At 46.5% G+C, this 16306-nt stretch overlaps 1 protein-coding gene across 1 annotated transcript in view; it reads right to left on the bottom strand.

Annotated features, from left to right (window-relative positions):
* The window catches only part of LOC122378006 (basement membrane-specific heparan sulfate proteoglycan core protein-like), an 80365-nt gene that overhangs the window by 52506 nt on the left and 11553 nt on the right, over nt 1-16306 (bottom strand). The window contains exons 6-8 of the mRNA XM_043358714.1: nt 4300-4407; nt 2401-2508; nt 1201-1314 (exon numbers count right to left, since the gene is read on the bottom strand). Of these exons, the coding sequence (XP_043214649.1) occupies nt 1201-1314; nt 2401-2508; nt 4300-4407 (330 nt within the window). The remainder of the gene's footprint in view (nt 1-1200; nt 1315-2400; nt 2509-4299; nt 4408-16306) is intronic.

Below are 16306 nucleotides of genomic sequence, written 5' to 3' on the forward strand. Positions count from 1 at the left end.
CGGGCTATTGAACAGGTCGAAATGGGCACACAAAATGGTCACAAGACGAATCACAGCCAACGAGTCACACGACCTTCTTAATAACTTTCGGACAGTACACACACACACACACACACACACACACACACACACACAAAAAAAAAACATTCGAATTATAAAATGGGTTCTGGCACAGATAAAAGTAGTAGAGTAGTAACAAAAACATCTGTGGTTCTGGTTATGCTATGCCGCGCAATGTATTTACAAATATTTTGACATAATTATTAGTCCCATAACAATGCTGATATTATACAAAATTATTAATCTGTGCGCCTTAGAATTAGTAGGAGGTAAGGAAGGCATCACAATGTGTTAGATTGGGAGTTTTATATACATTATACATACATCCCATGCTAAAAACCAAATGAAAAATAATAAACCATTATTGCTCTTCCACATTTAATATCAAGGAAGATAACACGCTACGTCGTTGCAAAACATTTTGTGTTAACTATTCTCAATACAAAAACCGTCTAAAAAATTGGGCTTAAAAACAAACTTAATCACGGCCACAGATGCACGTTAAAACATTAACAATCCCGCTAGAAAATATAAAATCCTGATGTAGCATTTCATTATGATTCAAAGAATAATTTACTTTTTCTGTGAATGCTGGAATACGTTTCGCAAATAATTCTCCAACTACATATTAATATAGAGGCATCGGACCCAATTGTTTAGGCCAGGGGCTAGACCCGAAGTGTTATATCGCCCCCCGATGTTAAATGGCCTCGATTCATGCCGAAATGAGCGAGCATATTTTCACAGAGTTAATGACATTTTCATACCAATAAGAACCTCCGTGCACATATCAGCTGGTGGACATAACGTAAAGAGGACACCGTAGAGAGGAGGACATAATGACCCCAGCGGCAAACCCTCCCGAAATCGGTCACAAGTGTAGGTGCGAACCGACGACCGGAGGTGGGGGAAGAAAACACGATGAGAGATCAGTGCCTCGTCAAGAGACGACCTGCACCATTCCCCAGCATGCTGACGAGAGACCGGACGTTTACCACAGGAGACATGATGCCAAGAGAAGGCACACGGAGGCCCGGCCGGCGTCGCTCGTGCTGGCGCCGGGCGGTGTCAGTGCCGCAGTCAGTCGAGCTCCCTCCACCGGCGGACAGGCCGCCCATGCCCGCCCAGCGCGCCACTTACGGCAGCCGGCCTCGTCCGAGCCGTCCGGACAGTGGATGACGCGGTCGCAGCGCAGCTCGCCGCGGATACACGTGCCGTTGGTGCAGGTGAACTCATTATTGGCGCAGACGGGAGCTACACGGCGCGGGCGGCGGGTCAGAGAGTCCCACAGGGCACGGAGGGCGGTACACTGCACAGGCCACAGGCACGGGGCTCTGACATGGCAGAAAGCACCCGTCAGGGACACAGGGGGATACACTGCAGGGGACGCACGTCACATGGTTTGGAAAGCAGACAGAATAATTACGAATATTACGTCCCAGTCCTACCATTTTGACGTTTACTCTTAGAGTTGTCTACGAGCTTGGATCACGTAGGTTTACCGAGTCACAAAATTAACTCGAACTAAAAATGATCATTGAAACTATTGATCATTGAAAATGGCGATCGAAATTATCTTCAAAACAGACACCCGACCAATATCGAACAGGAAGTGATGACCTGAGAGACATACACAAAATACATTCTATGACTGTAGACAGACACACCGGTGACAAACAGCCAAGCAGTATTTACAGAGCCGCGATCACAGTTGAGGAGAACGGAGACAGACGGGCCAGCTGGCGAGGCGTGACTGGCCGACCGGACGGACACTGAACATCGGCGTCAGCGGACAGCGATAGAGCCAGCACCGGAGGACCGTATCAGCGCCAAACCGAGTCCGCTCCACACCGGCGCAGCGCGGACCGGCCGGCCACAGGGGATGCTGCACTGGCCTGAGAGCGGCCGAAGCCTGCGACCACCGACACCTGTAGCCTCGCTGACGGTACCGAGAGCCTCTCCGACACCAGTAGCTTATACGCCGACACCAGTCCTCAGCTGTCTCTACCAAAACCAGCAGACGCGCTTCCAAAGCCAGCGGACTCGCTACCGACACCAGTAGCCTTGACACCGACATCAGCAGGTTTGCCGCCGATACCAGCAGTCTCGCCACCAGCACCAGCCACAGGATTGGTCGACCAGCAGCGCCGGCGAGCGGACACGGCTGGTACCAGCATGCAGGCATGCCCAGCACTGCGTCCAGAGCACGAGGAGCGCGCGCTTCTACACGCTACGGCCAGCCGACCTGGCCGGTGGCAGCGACACACCGCGTCCAACCGGCCAGGTGTTAGTTGTTGGCGGACTGGCACAGGGAGCGTTAGGGTACACAGAAGGCCTTACGGCAGTTTTGTTCGTCTGTGCCGTCCTGGCAATTGCGAATGCCGTCACATTTGTTCTTGATTGTGATACAGTAGCCGTTGCCACATTGGAACTCGTCCTCAGAGCACTCTATGGAGAGGAGGCAGCCATGAGGCGCTCGGCACGGTTTTAAAATCATCGGGGTAACAAAAAACTCAGCTGGCAGCCCTTGTCACAGCTAGTCCTTGGCTAGTCCAAACAACAGCAGTATGTTGCAACGGAGGCAGCAATGTTGCAATGCAGGCAAAATGGACAAAAGGGTAGTACCTATACAAACTAACACTTTGATAAAATGAATTAGAATAAAAATTCCGGAATTATGACGACACATTATTCTGTGTTAATGGAAAAAATGTTAAACAGCTGCAATTCAGACCAAAGAAGTTATACCGTTTCGTCTAAATTAGTGTCTTTAGCTGATACTTTTCTATCTACAAAATTAGCAATCGTAAAAATATTATATCGTTAACCCTCGCCCCGTTGGGGGGGGGGCCATTTTGGCCCCCCCCTGTGGTTTTTCCTGAATAGCAAGAAAACGGCGGCGCGCAGCGCCGCCAAATTTTCAGTACCTTCCCGGGCATCAATTTGACACCTTCACACCAAATTTCAAGTCTTAGGTCACCTTAGGTCAGGAGTTATTGAGGTCAAACTGAGGTCATGTTCGAGCAAAAATGAGCAAAAAACATGTAATCTTGAAACGCTCACCAAATCTACAGTTATCAGGCAATTTCAAAGTTCTTTATATGGTCTAGTAGACAAAAGGCGGCGCTACAAAACTGCTATCTCGGATTTTCAAAATTTTTGGTTTTTGACCCAAAAAAAATCAAAAAATTGATTTTTTTAGAAAAACTTTGAAAAAATCCAAAAATTTTCCGAATTTCAAAAAAACCGGAATATATGTGATAGTCCCAGCGCTCTTCTATATACATACCAAATTTCAGATCGATATCTCGTTTTTTGGCCAAGTTATAGCGAAAAAACTGTTCAAAAATGATGACGTCAAATTTTTGAACTCAATTTTTAGCAATTCTAGACCTCGTACGGCAAAACAAAGACCACCATTGAACTCCCCGTGACGAGCTGCATCGATTCGATACCCATTTTATGCAAAAATATTAATTTTGAAATTTGACCTAATTTGACCTGACCTTGACCTGACCTTGACCTGACCTTGACCAAAACGTGATCTAAGCTGGCCCCAAAGGCTGCCTGACCCATATAATCGCATTTGTCATGTAAAATGGACCATAAAACATGTATCACACGACACTTTCATATTGTGACCCCCCCGTGACCTGACCTCTGTGACCTGACCTGGTATCAGTGACCTCAAATAGCAAAATATGTGTTTGAAGAACATTTCACCATCGATGATTTTCAATGAAATGCATTTTACTCGATTTTACAACGCATTTCTTGAAATGCCTGTAAACGGTGAAAATTGGACCTTTGACCTGACCTGTGACGTCATCGGTTTGACCTAGGTCAATAAAATTGGGTCACAAGGTAGTTCCCCGTTGGGGCTATCCAACGCCGTTTACCGCTTGTCGCTATGTTGCGTGGTTCTCGAGATCTTAGGGGGGGGCCAAAATGGCCCCCCCCCCCCCCAACCGGGCGCGTTGCTCGGCAGAGCCCAACGGGGCGCGGGTTAAGTTAAACTACAAGTCAGGAAGGCTGAAGTGTAGAAGGGTGAGTGATGAGTATGTAGATATGCAAAAACAAGACGACTGATGTTTTTGCAGCACCGGATGCTGGTGCATAAAACATCTATCAATACCTGTCAAGCAACAATACACAGACAGATGCATGACAGGGAACACGGCACAAAGCAGCCCCGATGGACCGGTCGGCGCCCGGCCGGGCTCGGCGGCAGACACGTACCGCAGTTGAGCTCATCGGAGCCGTCTCGGCACTGGCTCGCTCCGTCGCACCAGCGCGACTCGGGCAGACACTCGCCGCTGTTACAGCGCCGCTCGCCGGACCGGCACTCTGCCGACAGGGGGAGTAGCGTGAGCCACCAGGAGGTACAACAGCGTCAGTGACAGCGTCCCCGTTTCGAAAGTTGAAGATAATGTAATTATTAATTAGCCAAGTTTCTCTTGTAACCGTAACGACCATGTCTATTTAAAAGCACGAAAAAAAAGAGAACATCGCTTCGAGCGCCGAAACGCTTGAAAGGCCTCTTAAGCTGGTGGTTGATCAAGCTTACTATTGTGTCTGCTGGATATTTCTAAAGGACGTCTGAATCTATGCTGTACCGCACCAGCGCGGTAAAAGCACTCTCTCGGCATTTCCCGCTAGATATATCTAGCGTACGCGCCTGAAGGTAGACTGTACCGCACTACCCTTGCCAACGAATGCCCGCACTCCCGCTAGATGTCTCTAGCGTTTGCGCCTGAAGGTAGACTGTACCGCACTACCTTTGCTATCGAACGCCCGCGCTCCCGCTAGATGTCTATAGCGTACGCGCCTGAAGGTAGACTGTACCGCACTACCCTCGCCAACGAATGCCCGCACTCCCGCTAGATGTGTCTAGCGTTTGCGCCTGAAGGTAGACTGTACCGCACTACTCTCGCCAACGAACGCACGCTCTCCCGCTAGATGTCTCTAGCGTTTGCGCCTGAAGGTAGACTGTACTGCACTACCCTTGCTATCGAACGCACGCTCTCCCGTTAGATGTCTCCAGCGTAGGCGCCTGAAGGTAGACTGTACCGCACCACTTCGTTCAAGGTTATACTGCACCGCAGCCCGCAATGCTTTGAGGATGCTATTAGACCTGTGCACGGACAACTGCCACACGGAGAGATACAATGCCACTCCAAAGAGATGCAATGTTAAAAGTCACCATCAATATAGCTTGCTGCAGCTTTGGGCTGCAATAACTTGAAATAATAAAACATTGAACTCAGATGTGACGATAACAACGAAAGAAAAGCAAATAAATTCATGTCAAGTGCCAGTTGATTCTCTATCATTTTCTCTTCCATGGTTTAACCCTATTACTGGCGGGGGGGGGGGGGCCTCAGGAGCCCCCCCCCCCTGAGGTTTTTTGGTTATATCTCCCAAACGCGTTGAGCTAGGAAGCTCAAATTTTCTGACTTTTCCTAAAAGGCTTCTACGCAACATGTCTGAAAATTTTGAGTTGATCTGACCTCAGGTCAGGTCACCAGAGGCGGTTTGGTGACGCTACCTCAGAAAAGTTTGCAATCACGCCAGAGCTAGAGTTTTTGACCGATCAATTTCTTCTCTTCAGGGTTTAGTTAGGGTACCAGTATGTGCAATTTGTATATCTCGGAATTTTGATATCGGTGACCTAAGGTCAGGTCAATTTCGCGACCTCCCCATTATAAGTCAATGGGGGAAAAATCAACTCCCTGTTTTTACCACTAAAACGGGTCGGAATGGCCCCATATACCATACATGACTTCATATACGATCAACCTTCACTACCTTGAGGTCTGTTTTGCTGTTGGGCAGCTGTGAGGTCATGTGACGTCATCAAAGGTCACCAAAGGTTTTTGGCCAATAACTCCGTACAGGAACAAGATACAGACGCGTGGATGGTCTCATTGTGTTCAGCTCGTCAAGACGCATCGAATGATATACATGATGACCTCGAGGTCACGTGACCTGAGGTCAACCTTTGACCTTGACCTTTCGAGGTCAACATATATATCATTCGATGCGGATTGACGAGAGGATCACGATGATGCCCTTAGTTTGTTCCTATCTTGACTAATTCGAAAGTTATTCGAGAAAAACTCTCTCCATATCTAGTGCCGCCATTTTGACTTTTTCGACCCCTGTGACGTCATCTTTGACCTGACCTGAAAATGACCTTAGTAAAAATTGTAGATCTTGGCCGTGCGTATCTGATGCCGCTTACCGCTTGTCGCTATCTTGCTTCGTTCTCGAGATCTCAGGGGGGGCCGAATCGGCCCCCCCCCCGCCAGTTTCTTGTCCCGGCGGAGCCCGCCAGGAATAGGGTTAAATCGTACTTGGAAAAAATACAATGATTTAGGTGCATTTAGTGCGTGCTTTCACATTCCGACAGCATGACTTAACGATGCATCCTCTGGATAGTCGCTCGGATCAATCTCAACAGGCGTCGTAGACATACAAATAAAACAGAATCTCTCTATAAAGGGCATGGTTTGACTTCCTATATTTTTCAAGTACATTTCTGGTAAAATCATGCATGCCGTAGTAACAATGAGCCCAGCACCAGCTATAGGAAAATAAAGAAAAAAATGGGAGTTGGCAATTGTGAGGGCTACTCATTTTCACAAAAACACCAGTGGCTAGTTAAACATGCAGCGTTAGTTATAAAGAAGGTCAAAAGTTCAAGAATACGTTTTTTTCAAATGCCCACACACGTAGCTTCAGTTGTTATTCTAACATGCAAGAATGGCAACATTATATTACAAACATGCCGTTAGTTGAAATCACAATTATACTACGTGCAAAGAACAGTAAAAATAAAATGATTTAACTGACCTAACGGACCAAAGGATGAGACGGCATTTCAAGATTCAATGAAAAAATATGAAAACGAAAAACATACAATTCAACTACTTAACCCGCGCACCGACGGGGGGGGCGGATATCCGCCCCCCCCCCCTGAGGTTTTTCGCGAATAGCGGGAAAACCGCGGCGCGTAGCGCCGCGAAATTTGGTATGACTATATCTTCATCAATTTTACACATGGTGTGCAAGTTTGAACCTCCTACCTTTTAAGGTCAGGTCACCAGGTCACTTTGAATGACCCAACCTCAAGTCACTTTTTTGCAACTTTGTCACCGTGCCAGAGCTACAGTAGATGTCGGAGGCCTTTGAAAGTCGCAGGATATTATTAGGTCATTAGTAGCTACAATTTGTATATCTCGGAATTTTGATATCGGTGACCTAAGGTCAGGTCAATTTCGCGACCTCCCCATTATAAGTCAATGGGGGAAAAATCAACTCCCTGTTTTTACCACTAAAACGGGTCGGAATGGCCCCATATACCATAAATGACTTCATATACGATCAACCTTCACTACATTGAGGTCCGTTTTGCTGTTGGGCAGCTGTGAGGTCATGTGACGTCATAAAAGGTCACCAGCGGTTTTTTGCCAATAACTCCGTACAGGAACAAGATACAGCCGCGCGGATGGTCTCATTGTGTTCAGCTCGTCAAGACGCGTCAAATGATATACATGATGACCTCGAGGTCACGTGACCTGAGGTCAACCTTTGACCTTGACCTTTCAAGGTCAACATATATATCATTCGATGCGGATTGACGAGAGGATCACGATGATGCCCTTAGTTTGTTCCTATCTTGACTAATTCGAAAGTTATTCGAGAAAAACTCTCCATATCTAGCGCCGCCATTTTGACTTTTTCGACCCCTGTGATGTCATCTTTGACCTGACCTGAAAATGACCTTAGTAAAAATTGTAGATCTTGACCGTGCGTATCCGATGCCGTTTACCGCTTGTCGCTATCTTGCTTCGTTCTCGAGATCTCAGGGGGGGGCGGTCATCCGCCCCCCCCCCCGTCGGTGCGAAGTTGGCGCAGACCCCCGTCGGTGCGCGGGTTAAGTTAAAAAAACACAGACTGCAAATTATTGAAACAGATCGAAACATTAAGCAGCTAGGCGCAAATCAACAAATTTCAAATTCAAATCAGCTAGGCGCAAATCAACAAATTTCAAATTCAAATCAGCTAGGCGCAAATCAACAAATTTCAAATTCAAATAACAGTCGAACTATATCGATTGACGACAATCAATACAGCACTTTAGCAAATGGCGTCTGTCTACACTTTTGCTTTATTTTGTCGAAAGGAAGGTTGAATACCGTGGCCTCATCGTGCTTTTATCCATTGCTGCCACTTGCCAGCTAGCATCCAGTCAACGAATACTGCCATCAGCAGGTAGCAATACCAGTAAAAAGTTGCCGCTGTTTCGTGATACGATCGATTCGTTTCTTTTTGTTCGCTCTCACAACCTAATATGTCGTAGCCTTTGCTGTTCTGTGTGTCCCCATTACCCCAATCATTTAAAGGGACCCTCCCACCTTCAAAAAAGTTAATGAATTGGCATGAAAGTGATGTCGCTCGGTTCAGAAAGAGCAAAAACGAATATCTACCAAATTTCATCGAAAAATATTCACCGGTTTTCAAGATATTAGACTTTTACTTTTGTTTACTTTTTGGGATCTCCGCTGTTCCTAGCGACTTTATTTGAAAGTGCGGCATTTGTTGCGCGCAAAGAAGCATATACCACCGCGTGCTACCAAACGTTTTAGTAAAAGATTTAAAAATCGTTAGATCTCCGCTGACGTCACAAATTCTAAGGGGCATACCAATGCACTAGCCCCTTAGAATCCGAAAACTGCAAGTTTGAAATTCCATATCTCCGAATTAAAGCATTTGTCGATGTTGTGAGTGCCCAAACCGGTATTTGCAGGCCATGGCCACCAATTTGGCTATCTCAACTCAAAACTAATGTTAAGGTGGGAGTGTCCCTTTAACCGTATGAGTGGAAAACAACACGCAGCTGAAAATGTGTATTTATTATGGTTTAAACGGTCAACGTTAAATATTTTATATAAAGAGCAGATAGAGCGCAGGAAAAATAGAGCAAAGCATTACCTAAGTAGAGATATTGAGGAGTGATAAATAAATACGTCACATAAAGCAGACGGTTAGCAACTGCATCAATATCATCCGCGTTCTGCCTTTCATTAAAACCTGCTGTTCAGTGTTTTCTATCGGTTGAATGGGGTTGGGAACTCGATTTTTTAAGAATGCATGAAAATGATCAAACTATTTTCACAGAATTTATGGTGCATACCATTGCCTCATAAAATCAATATGCTGAGAGAAATGGGGGAAGAAAGATAGGAAACTTGTTTTGAAAAGTTCTTGAAAAAAGATGCTCTTGATGCTGTTACGTCACATGTCACCTTCTGCGGTTGACAAATAATGGCGCATCTGGCGCACCACAGATTACATGTTATATCAATGGGTGAAAGATGTTGTTTGTTTCACTCTGCCATTCGCGCTGTTTTTAACTTTAAATTATGCTAAAACATTTACGGATGAAATGTTCAGTGTCAAAAATTGATGTGTCTGCCGTGTACTATATTCCCACTTAACATTGAGCGCGTGATAAACATTTTATGTACCTCGAATTTTCAAATGATAAAGAGGATGAATCGGAGGATGCTGAAAAGCAAAAGCTCATTCCAATATTTGGACTACTTTACGATTAAAATGTTTACATTCCTGTCATCTTATTGATCATTTATTTGTTCTTTTTTATGAAAATAACTTAAAGGAAATAGTTCACTTTCACGAAATTATATTTTTTGCAATGGATTTATGATTTTTTATGTTCAAAATGATCAGCAAAGAAAATAAAACGTTTTTATAACAAAATATTATTTTCTATATTTTTGATATAGGAAGAACTTTTCAGTTTCTGTAAGGCACACGCGATCCAGTATGAAAAGAGCATGGGTCCCGAAAATTATTCAGAAGCTAGAGAAATTATCGCGGCCACCGGCATTTGGGCGATCTGCTCATGCTTTTGTTACTGGAGCGCCTCTGAAGAATTTTCTGAATAATTTTCTTTTGTTACTGGAGCGTTTCTGAAGAATTTTCGGGACCCATGCTCGTTTCATACTGGATGCAAATATATGCAAGGCACACAACCTCAACGCAAGGCACCTTTTTCGGGACGAGAAATAGAATATCTTTGCCTAGGGTGATCGTTGGGCTGTAAAAGCTCCTGATTTATGCTCGTCTCAGCCCAAGCTACGGAACTGCTATTCCAGTTAAAAACCCATGTTAAAATGTGAACTATTTCCTTTAAGGCGTTGAGAACCGAGGTAATTTCTATCTACCGTGCCTTAACTTACCAGCAACAGCAATCTATCTACGCCCTACGGTGGCAAGGGAGACTGTGAAAGAAGCGTAAGATGGATTCTAAACAATTCTTTTGTGATATACTGAAGGGCAAAGTGCAGAGAAGAGTGTACAAGTCCTGTTTTGTGCCAGGCTGTTGCAGTAGCACTTATGAAACTCCGAAAACGATCTTCGTTCATGTCCCGAACAACATTACCCTGAGGAGATGATCGTCTGCAATAGCAGGAAGAGCTGATGCAAGTACTTTGAAATCCACTATCAAGTCGGTGCTATTGTTGTAATGATCACTGTGAGGTGAGATATTTTGTGCAAGGGCCAGTGGCGGATCCAAGGGGGGGTCACATGGGTCATGCCCCCCCCCCTTGAGGCCCGGGGGCCCAAAGACCTGCCAGGGGCACCACCGGCCTATCAGGGGTATCACAGTCCTGACAAGGGCACCACAGGACCGCCAGGGGCACCACAGGCCTAGCAGGGACACCACGGGCCTGGTGCCCCTGGGCCCTGACAGGACTGTAACGCCCCTGACAAGCCTGAAGTGTCCCCGGCAGGCACGTGGTGCCCCTGACAGGCCTGAGGCGCCCGTGCACGGCCGTTGGTGCCCCTGGCAGGCCTGTGGTGTCCATGGCAGGCCTGTGGTGTCCTGGCAGGCCTCTGGTGCCCCTGGCAGGCCTCTGGTGCCCCTGACAGGCTTGCGGTGCCCTTGGAAGGACTGTGGTGTCCCTGGGCCCTGACAAGCCTGAGGTGCCCCTGACAGGCCCGTGGTGCCCTTGTTAGGCCTGTGGTGCCCCTGGCAGGCCTCTGGTGCCCTTGCTAGGCCGCTGGTGCCCCTGGCAGGCCTCTGGTGCCCCTGGCAGGCCTCTGGTGCCCCTGGCAGGCCTCTGGTGCCCTTGCTAGGCCGCTGGTACCCCTGCGCCCGGAGAGAACTGGTGCCCCTGAAAAGTCTGAAGTGCCCCTCGGCAGGCCCGTGGTGCCCCTGACAGGCCCAAGTTACCCCCGCAAGGTCGGTGGTGCTCCTGGCAGGCCTCTGGTGCCCCTGGCAGGCCTGTGTTGACTGGTGCCCCTGCTAGGCCGCTGGTGCCCCTCACAGGCCTGCGGTGCCCCTGGAAGGACTGTGGTGCCCCTGCCCCTAGGGGTGCTCATCGGGCCTAACAGGCCCGTTGTGCCCCTGACAGGCCTGTCGTGTATACTTGCTAGACCTGTGGTGCCCCTGCTTCCTGGCAGGCCTGTGGTGCCCCTGGCGGGCCTGTGGCGCCCCTACAAGGCCGTAGGTGCCCCTGACAGGTTTGTGGTGTCCCTGGAAGGACTTTGGTGCCCCTGACAAGCCTGAAGTGTAAGGACAGACCCTTTAGACGCCAGGGTCAAGTTCGTCGGACTGACAACGATTCGCTTACCCGATAACGTTCCTGTTAAGTACTCACTACTCAGCGTCCACAACATATATATGTTACTATACACATAGCACATTCATATATACTTGCTTACAATTGGTAAATGTGGTTGTGGCTAAGAGTTAAGATACTGACTAAAAATAAAAAATAAAAATAAAAAAACTGAAAATGGGGGCACCACCAAAATGAAGTGGACGAAATCCGTTGAGTTTTTAATTTTGGGTATAGGTAGGGGCACCACTTCGATTCATGACCCTCCCCTTGGAGTTTTCCTGGATCCGCCCCTGGCAAGGGCTGAGTGTAATGCCCAGGAGATGACCTCCATTCGCCCCCTGACCGGTCAGTGTTATAAAATTTGAGTGGATGGCGGTCCGTTTGGGGTTCAAATGTCAATTGTATTTTGTTTCTGTCAAACAATACATGTTATGCTGGCAGCGAATGTGTGTAACGTCGGTTTTCGAAACAGAAGTTAGAACTGTAACGGCAGAGTGCTTGCTGGTCTCATCGTAAGTATTGTAAGTGTTGTAAGGAAAAGCATTGTCAATATTGTAAGTATTGTGAGCATTGATGTATGGTAGATATCACCTCACATGATCTCGGCTCAGATAACCCTCCCCGGTGTCCCTGTTAGTAAATGACACCTGGATCAATACAGATAAGATAATTTGTCATAATTCTTAAAGAATTGGGTGGTTTTGACTCGTTTACTCGAGGTGCAGGTCGCATTTCAATACTTTTCCATAGGCTTGCAATGTAAAGGTCACGACTCTGACCTAACCTCAGGTCACAGATAAAAAATTCTGAGATATACAAACGACACATACTGCAGGTACTGTTTTGAAGACTTGATGAGAGGAAATAACTTCGTGAAAATCTCAAGCTCTGACGTGTTTGCAAACTTTTCTGAGGTGGGGTCAACAAACCCGCTCTGGTTACCTGACCTGACCTGACCCGGCATTTTTTTTTTTTTTTTGCTGAGATGTGCGCAATGAGCATTTAGGAAAAGTCACCAAATATGAGCTGAATGTCTCGCGGCGTTTGGCAATTGTACAAGAAAATCCTGAAAGGCCTCCCCGTCCGAAATAGGGTTAAAGGTAGTGTGCCACCTTTGAAAGATTTCCCATTTTATTTTTCCTAGGATAAGAAGCTTCTGTTTTTACCTAATATCGCAAAAAAAAATCAAAAATGGGCCTGGAATAGTGCCTTTTTCGCCTAAAAGTTTTTCGGTTTTTAGATATGTATAACAACTGTAGTGGGCTCACCTTCAAACAGGCGTCGGGCAACAATCGCGAATGCGGCGCACTTGTGACAATAAGCAAAGGTCATTATAGTGTTACGACCACAGGGGAGCAATGCCGCTTCAACCCTATTGGCCGTAGTGTCTAACGGTGGCGGCCATATTGCGCAGACCAGAAACCGGCTGCCGCCTGTGTTGAGGAATAGGGAATTCGGGACCTCGATTTACGTTTGCGGCCGCCGTATCCGTTACGTTCAAGTTACGTAGATACGGAACCCGGCATCTTACGCAGAATTGAGTGGGGAACACAATCGTATCTTCAGAATTCCTCAAATTCACTCGCCTGACCTACATTTGCCCCGGCCGAGGGGGTTGATTGAACCCACCTCGCTAATGCACCGCTAATTAAACTAGAATTAAGCGGTTAAGTGGTCGTATGCGGCAAAGTATAATGCAGAGTGACTGGTAGGAACCCGCTGTAAGGGTCTCAGGTCAACCGGTGACCTCTGAGGTCAGGTCAAGTGACCTAAGGCACGGGTTCGGTTTTTGGTAAATAGCTTCGCCAAAAATGGCCGTAGAGCCGCGATTTTGGCATCATCGTGTTCAGCTAGCTCAGGCGCATCGAGTGATATACTTTTTGTTCGGGTCAGGTCAACTTAGGGTGTTGACCTCAGGTCAAGGTCAGGTCAGCACCCCCAGGTCAGGAAGTTGGTCGAAAGAGGTCATGTTGCATATCATTCGATTCGGCAGGTCTTCCTGAGTCCATTGGTGGCTTTCCCGACTCGCTAGCTCAATTTGATTGGAAGTTATTGAAGAAAAATTGTGACCCTTGTGACGTCACAGATGACGTCACGCAAGGGCAACAATGCAAATATGAAGCATAGAACCTTGCAAAAAGTGCATGAAATCATGATTCTATATGCTTGAGATAGTTTCAGATCATTCTCGGCGCCAAAATAGCAATTTTCATATTTCCCCATTGACTTATAAGTGTTTAACGTATTAGTTCCTTGTAGCTGAGGATTTTTTAGGATTTCATCTTGTTCTCCACTCAATTCTGCGTAAGATGCCGGGTTCCGTGTCCACATAGCTTGAGCGTAACGGATGCAGCGACCGCAAACGTAAATCGAGGTCCCGAATTCCCTATTCCCCAGCACAGGCGGCGGCCGCTTTCTGGTCTGCGCAACATGGCGGCACCGTTGGACACCATTTGGCGGCCGATGCGCATTCCACATTATAGAGTTCAGTGGTTACGACCATACGACGTACGGGAATGAGTTATCAGCTGTCTAATCGTAGACAACACAATGTCGAGCCTTAAACTGTAAGCCCGTATTGTATTGTTTCTTTTATTTGGCTGTCGAACATTATTTATGGTTTGAAATATGATTTTATGTAAAATAATTGATATGAAAAAGCCGTCTTATAAGTTATGACCCCATTTCACCACACGCAAGTGGCAGAAATGACAATGATCAGCTGACGCATTTTTCTTGGCCGAAGTCAGAGCGCGCGGCCCGACGCACCACGCGTATTTGGAAATTCCGACCTCGACGAGCATCAGAAGCCACCTAACAGGCGTGTTCGAAACCGCAGGAGATGATGATGAACGGGTTTATCGAAACTTGATTGGATGAGCATATCGGTAATAGCGATTTCAGTGTGTGCATTTATTGTTCATAGTGGTGTGAAATGTGGTTGGGGTACGACCGACAACCCGTCGGGGCGAATTTCGCACTGGGGTACTCAAAATTTGAAGAATTTAAGACGTTTCCATGAGTTTTGAAGGTATGGATAAGTTCTAAAAATCCGGTTCTCCTTATCTGGGCCATTAACTCCATACGGTCCAAGAAAGCTGGCACACTACCTTTAATGTGTATATGAAGAGTTGCAGATGCCAAACATACCCAGATCTAAGACTGCAGTTCCCAGCGCCGCTGCAACGTTTTTAAAACAAACATACATAGGACATACAAACATGTTTATTTGCATCTGTTTTGGATAATAGCAACTCATGGCGCCATCACCCGCGATAACTGTTAGGATTTGAGATATATTTTTATTTAGGCCATTAGTTTGGCTGTAATGTTTATTAATATTAGTTGGGCGGAGTTTGGTAGTTTTTTATTTAACTTGTGGTATGTTGTGCTGATTGCGGGTTGTTCAAACCTTTCAAATGTAAGGACCTTATTGAACTCAACCCTACCCCTACACTACACTACATACGACTGGACGCTTTCCAAGCCCACAAGCATCACGACGCCGAGATGGAATGTAGCCGGGAAATCACCCTCGCCATCTGCTCTAGAGCTAATCGTGTGGGGCGGCGTGTGGGGCGCCGCTTAGCCTATGGGGGTGCACTTCTAGTGGATGGGGGATGGGGGTGCACCTGCACCCCTTTCATATGGAAAGTTACTTCCCTGATTACAGCTCCCCGTATTGCACCTAATCAGGGAACGGCCAGCAAACGAAGAAACTATTTCTGGATGACAGGCGAATAACCGCTCACGCAAGGAGCGGAGCTCCGCCCCGTCCAAAGTGGCCAACAAAGCAGAGACAGAGGCAGCATCACATCTTCCATCAAAGAACTGGTTTCTGGCTTGGAAGATGAGCTCCATCTTTGCATCCGAGTCGGTGCTGTCAGGAATCAGCTGGTCTAATGGAGTGAGAGTAGTGAGACGACTAGCTATTGTATCAGAGCTGCCTGGTCTTCGTAGCATTTGCACCGATTCTTCTCGATCGGACTCTGAATTCTGTCCCTCCTGCGTATTACTTGAGGCATTGCTATGTAGCTAAGTCTTTGGCAGAGTTTCATTATCAATGCTTTGCAAACAGTGCCATAACAACACAGTTAATTTATCACCAAGCTTCTTTGCAAGTTCCAATACAGTTGAATCGCACGCGATTTGAGTGCAAAAATCAAGAAAAGTGCCAACTTGTTCCCGTAAAATATTTTGAATATTGACCTAAAAAAATGAGTAATTTCCAGATAAAATAACAGCGAAGTCAGTTTTCGCTTGCCAATAAAACTCACAGATATTGAAGCTCCATTATTAAAGGAACATTTTAGTATATGCCATTCTTGATAAAACTTCTTAGCCACGCAATACCAGCGCAAAATAGACACTGAAAACACGACCAATCACTCCGATTTACCATAGGAAAATACATAGAAAATGTATGTCTCAACTGCGCCAAATATACAGACAGTTATATACCTACATGTGACGTCATGATTAGCCCGACCAATCAGAAGCAAGTTGTTTTCAGCCACAAATAATTAATTTCTGAACTAACTAGGCATTTTTTAAACAAAGTGATTTTAAATTAAATCATTCAAAATTCT

Source organism: Amphibalanus amphitrite, unplaced genomic scaffold (assembly GCF_019059575.1).
Source record: "Amphibalanus amphitrite isolate SeventyFive unplaced genomic scaffold, NRLGWU_Aamphi_draft 000053F_arrow, whole genome shotgun sequence".
In the NCBI taxonomy this organism is placed as follows: Eukaryota; Metazoa; Arthropoda; class Thecostraca; order Balanomorpha; family Balanidae; genus Amphibalanus; species Amphibalanus amphitrite.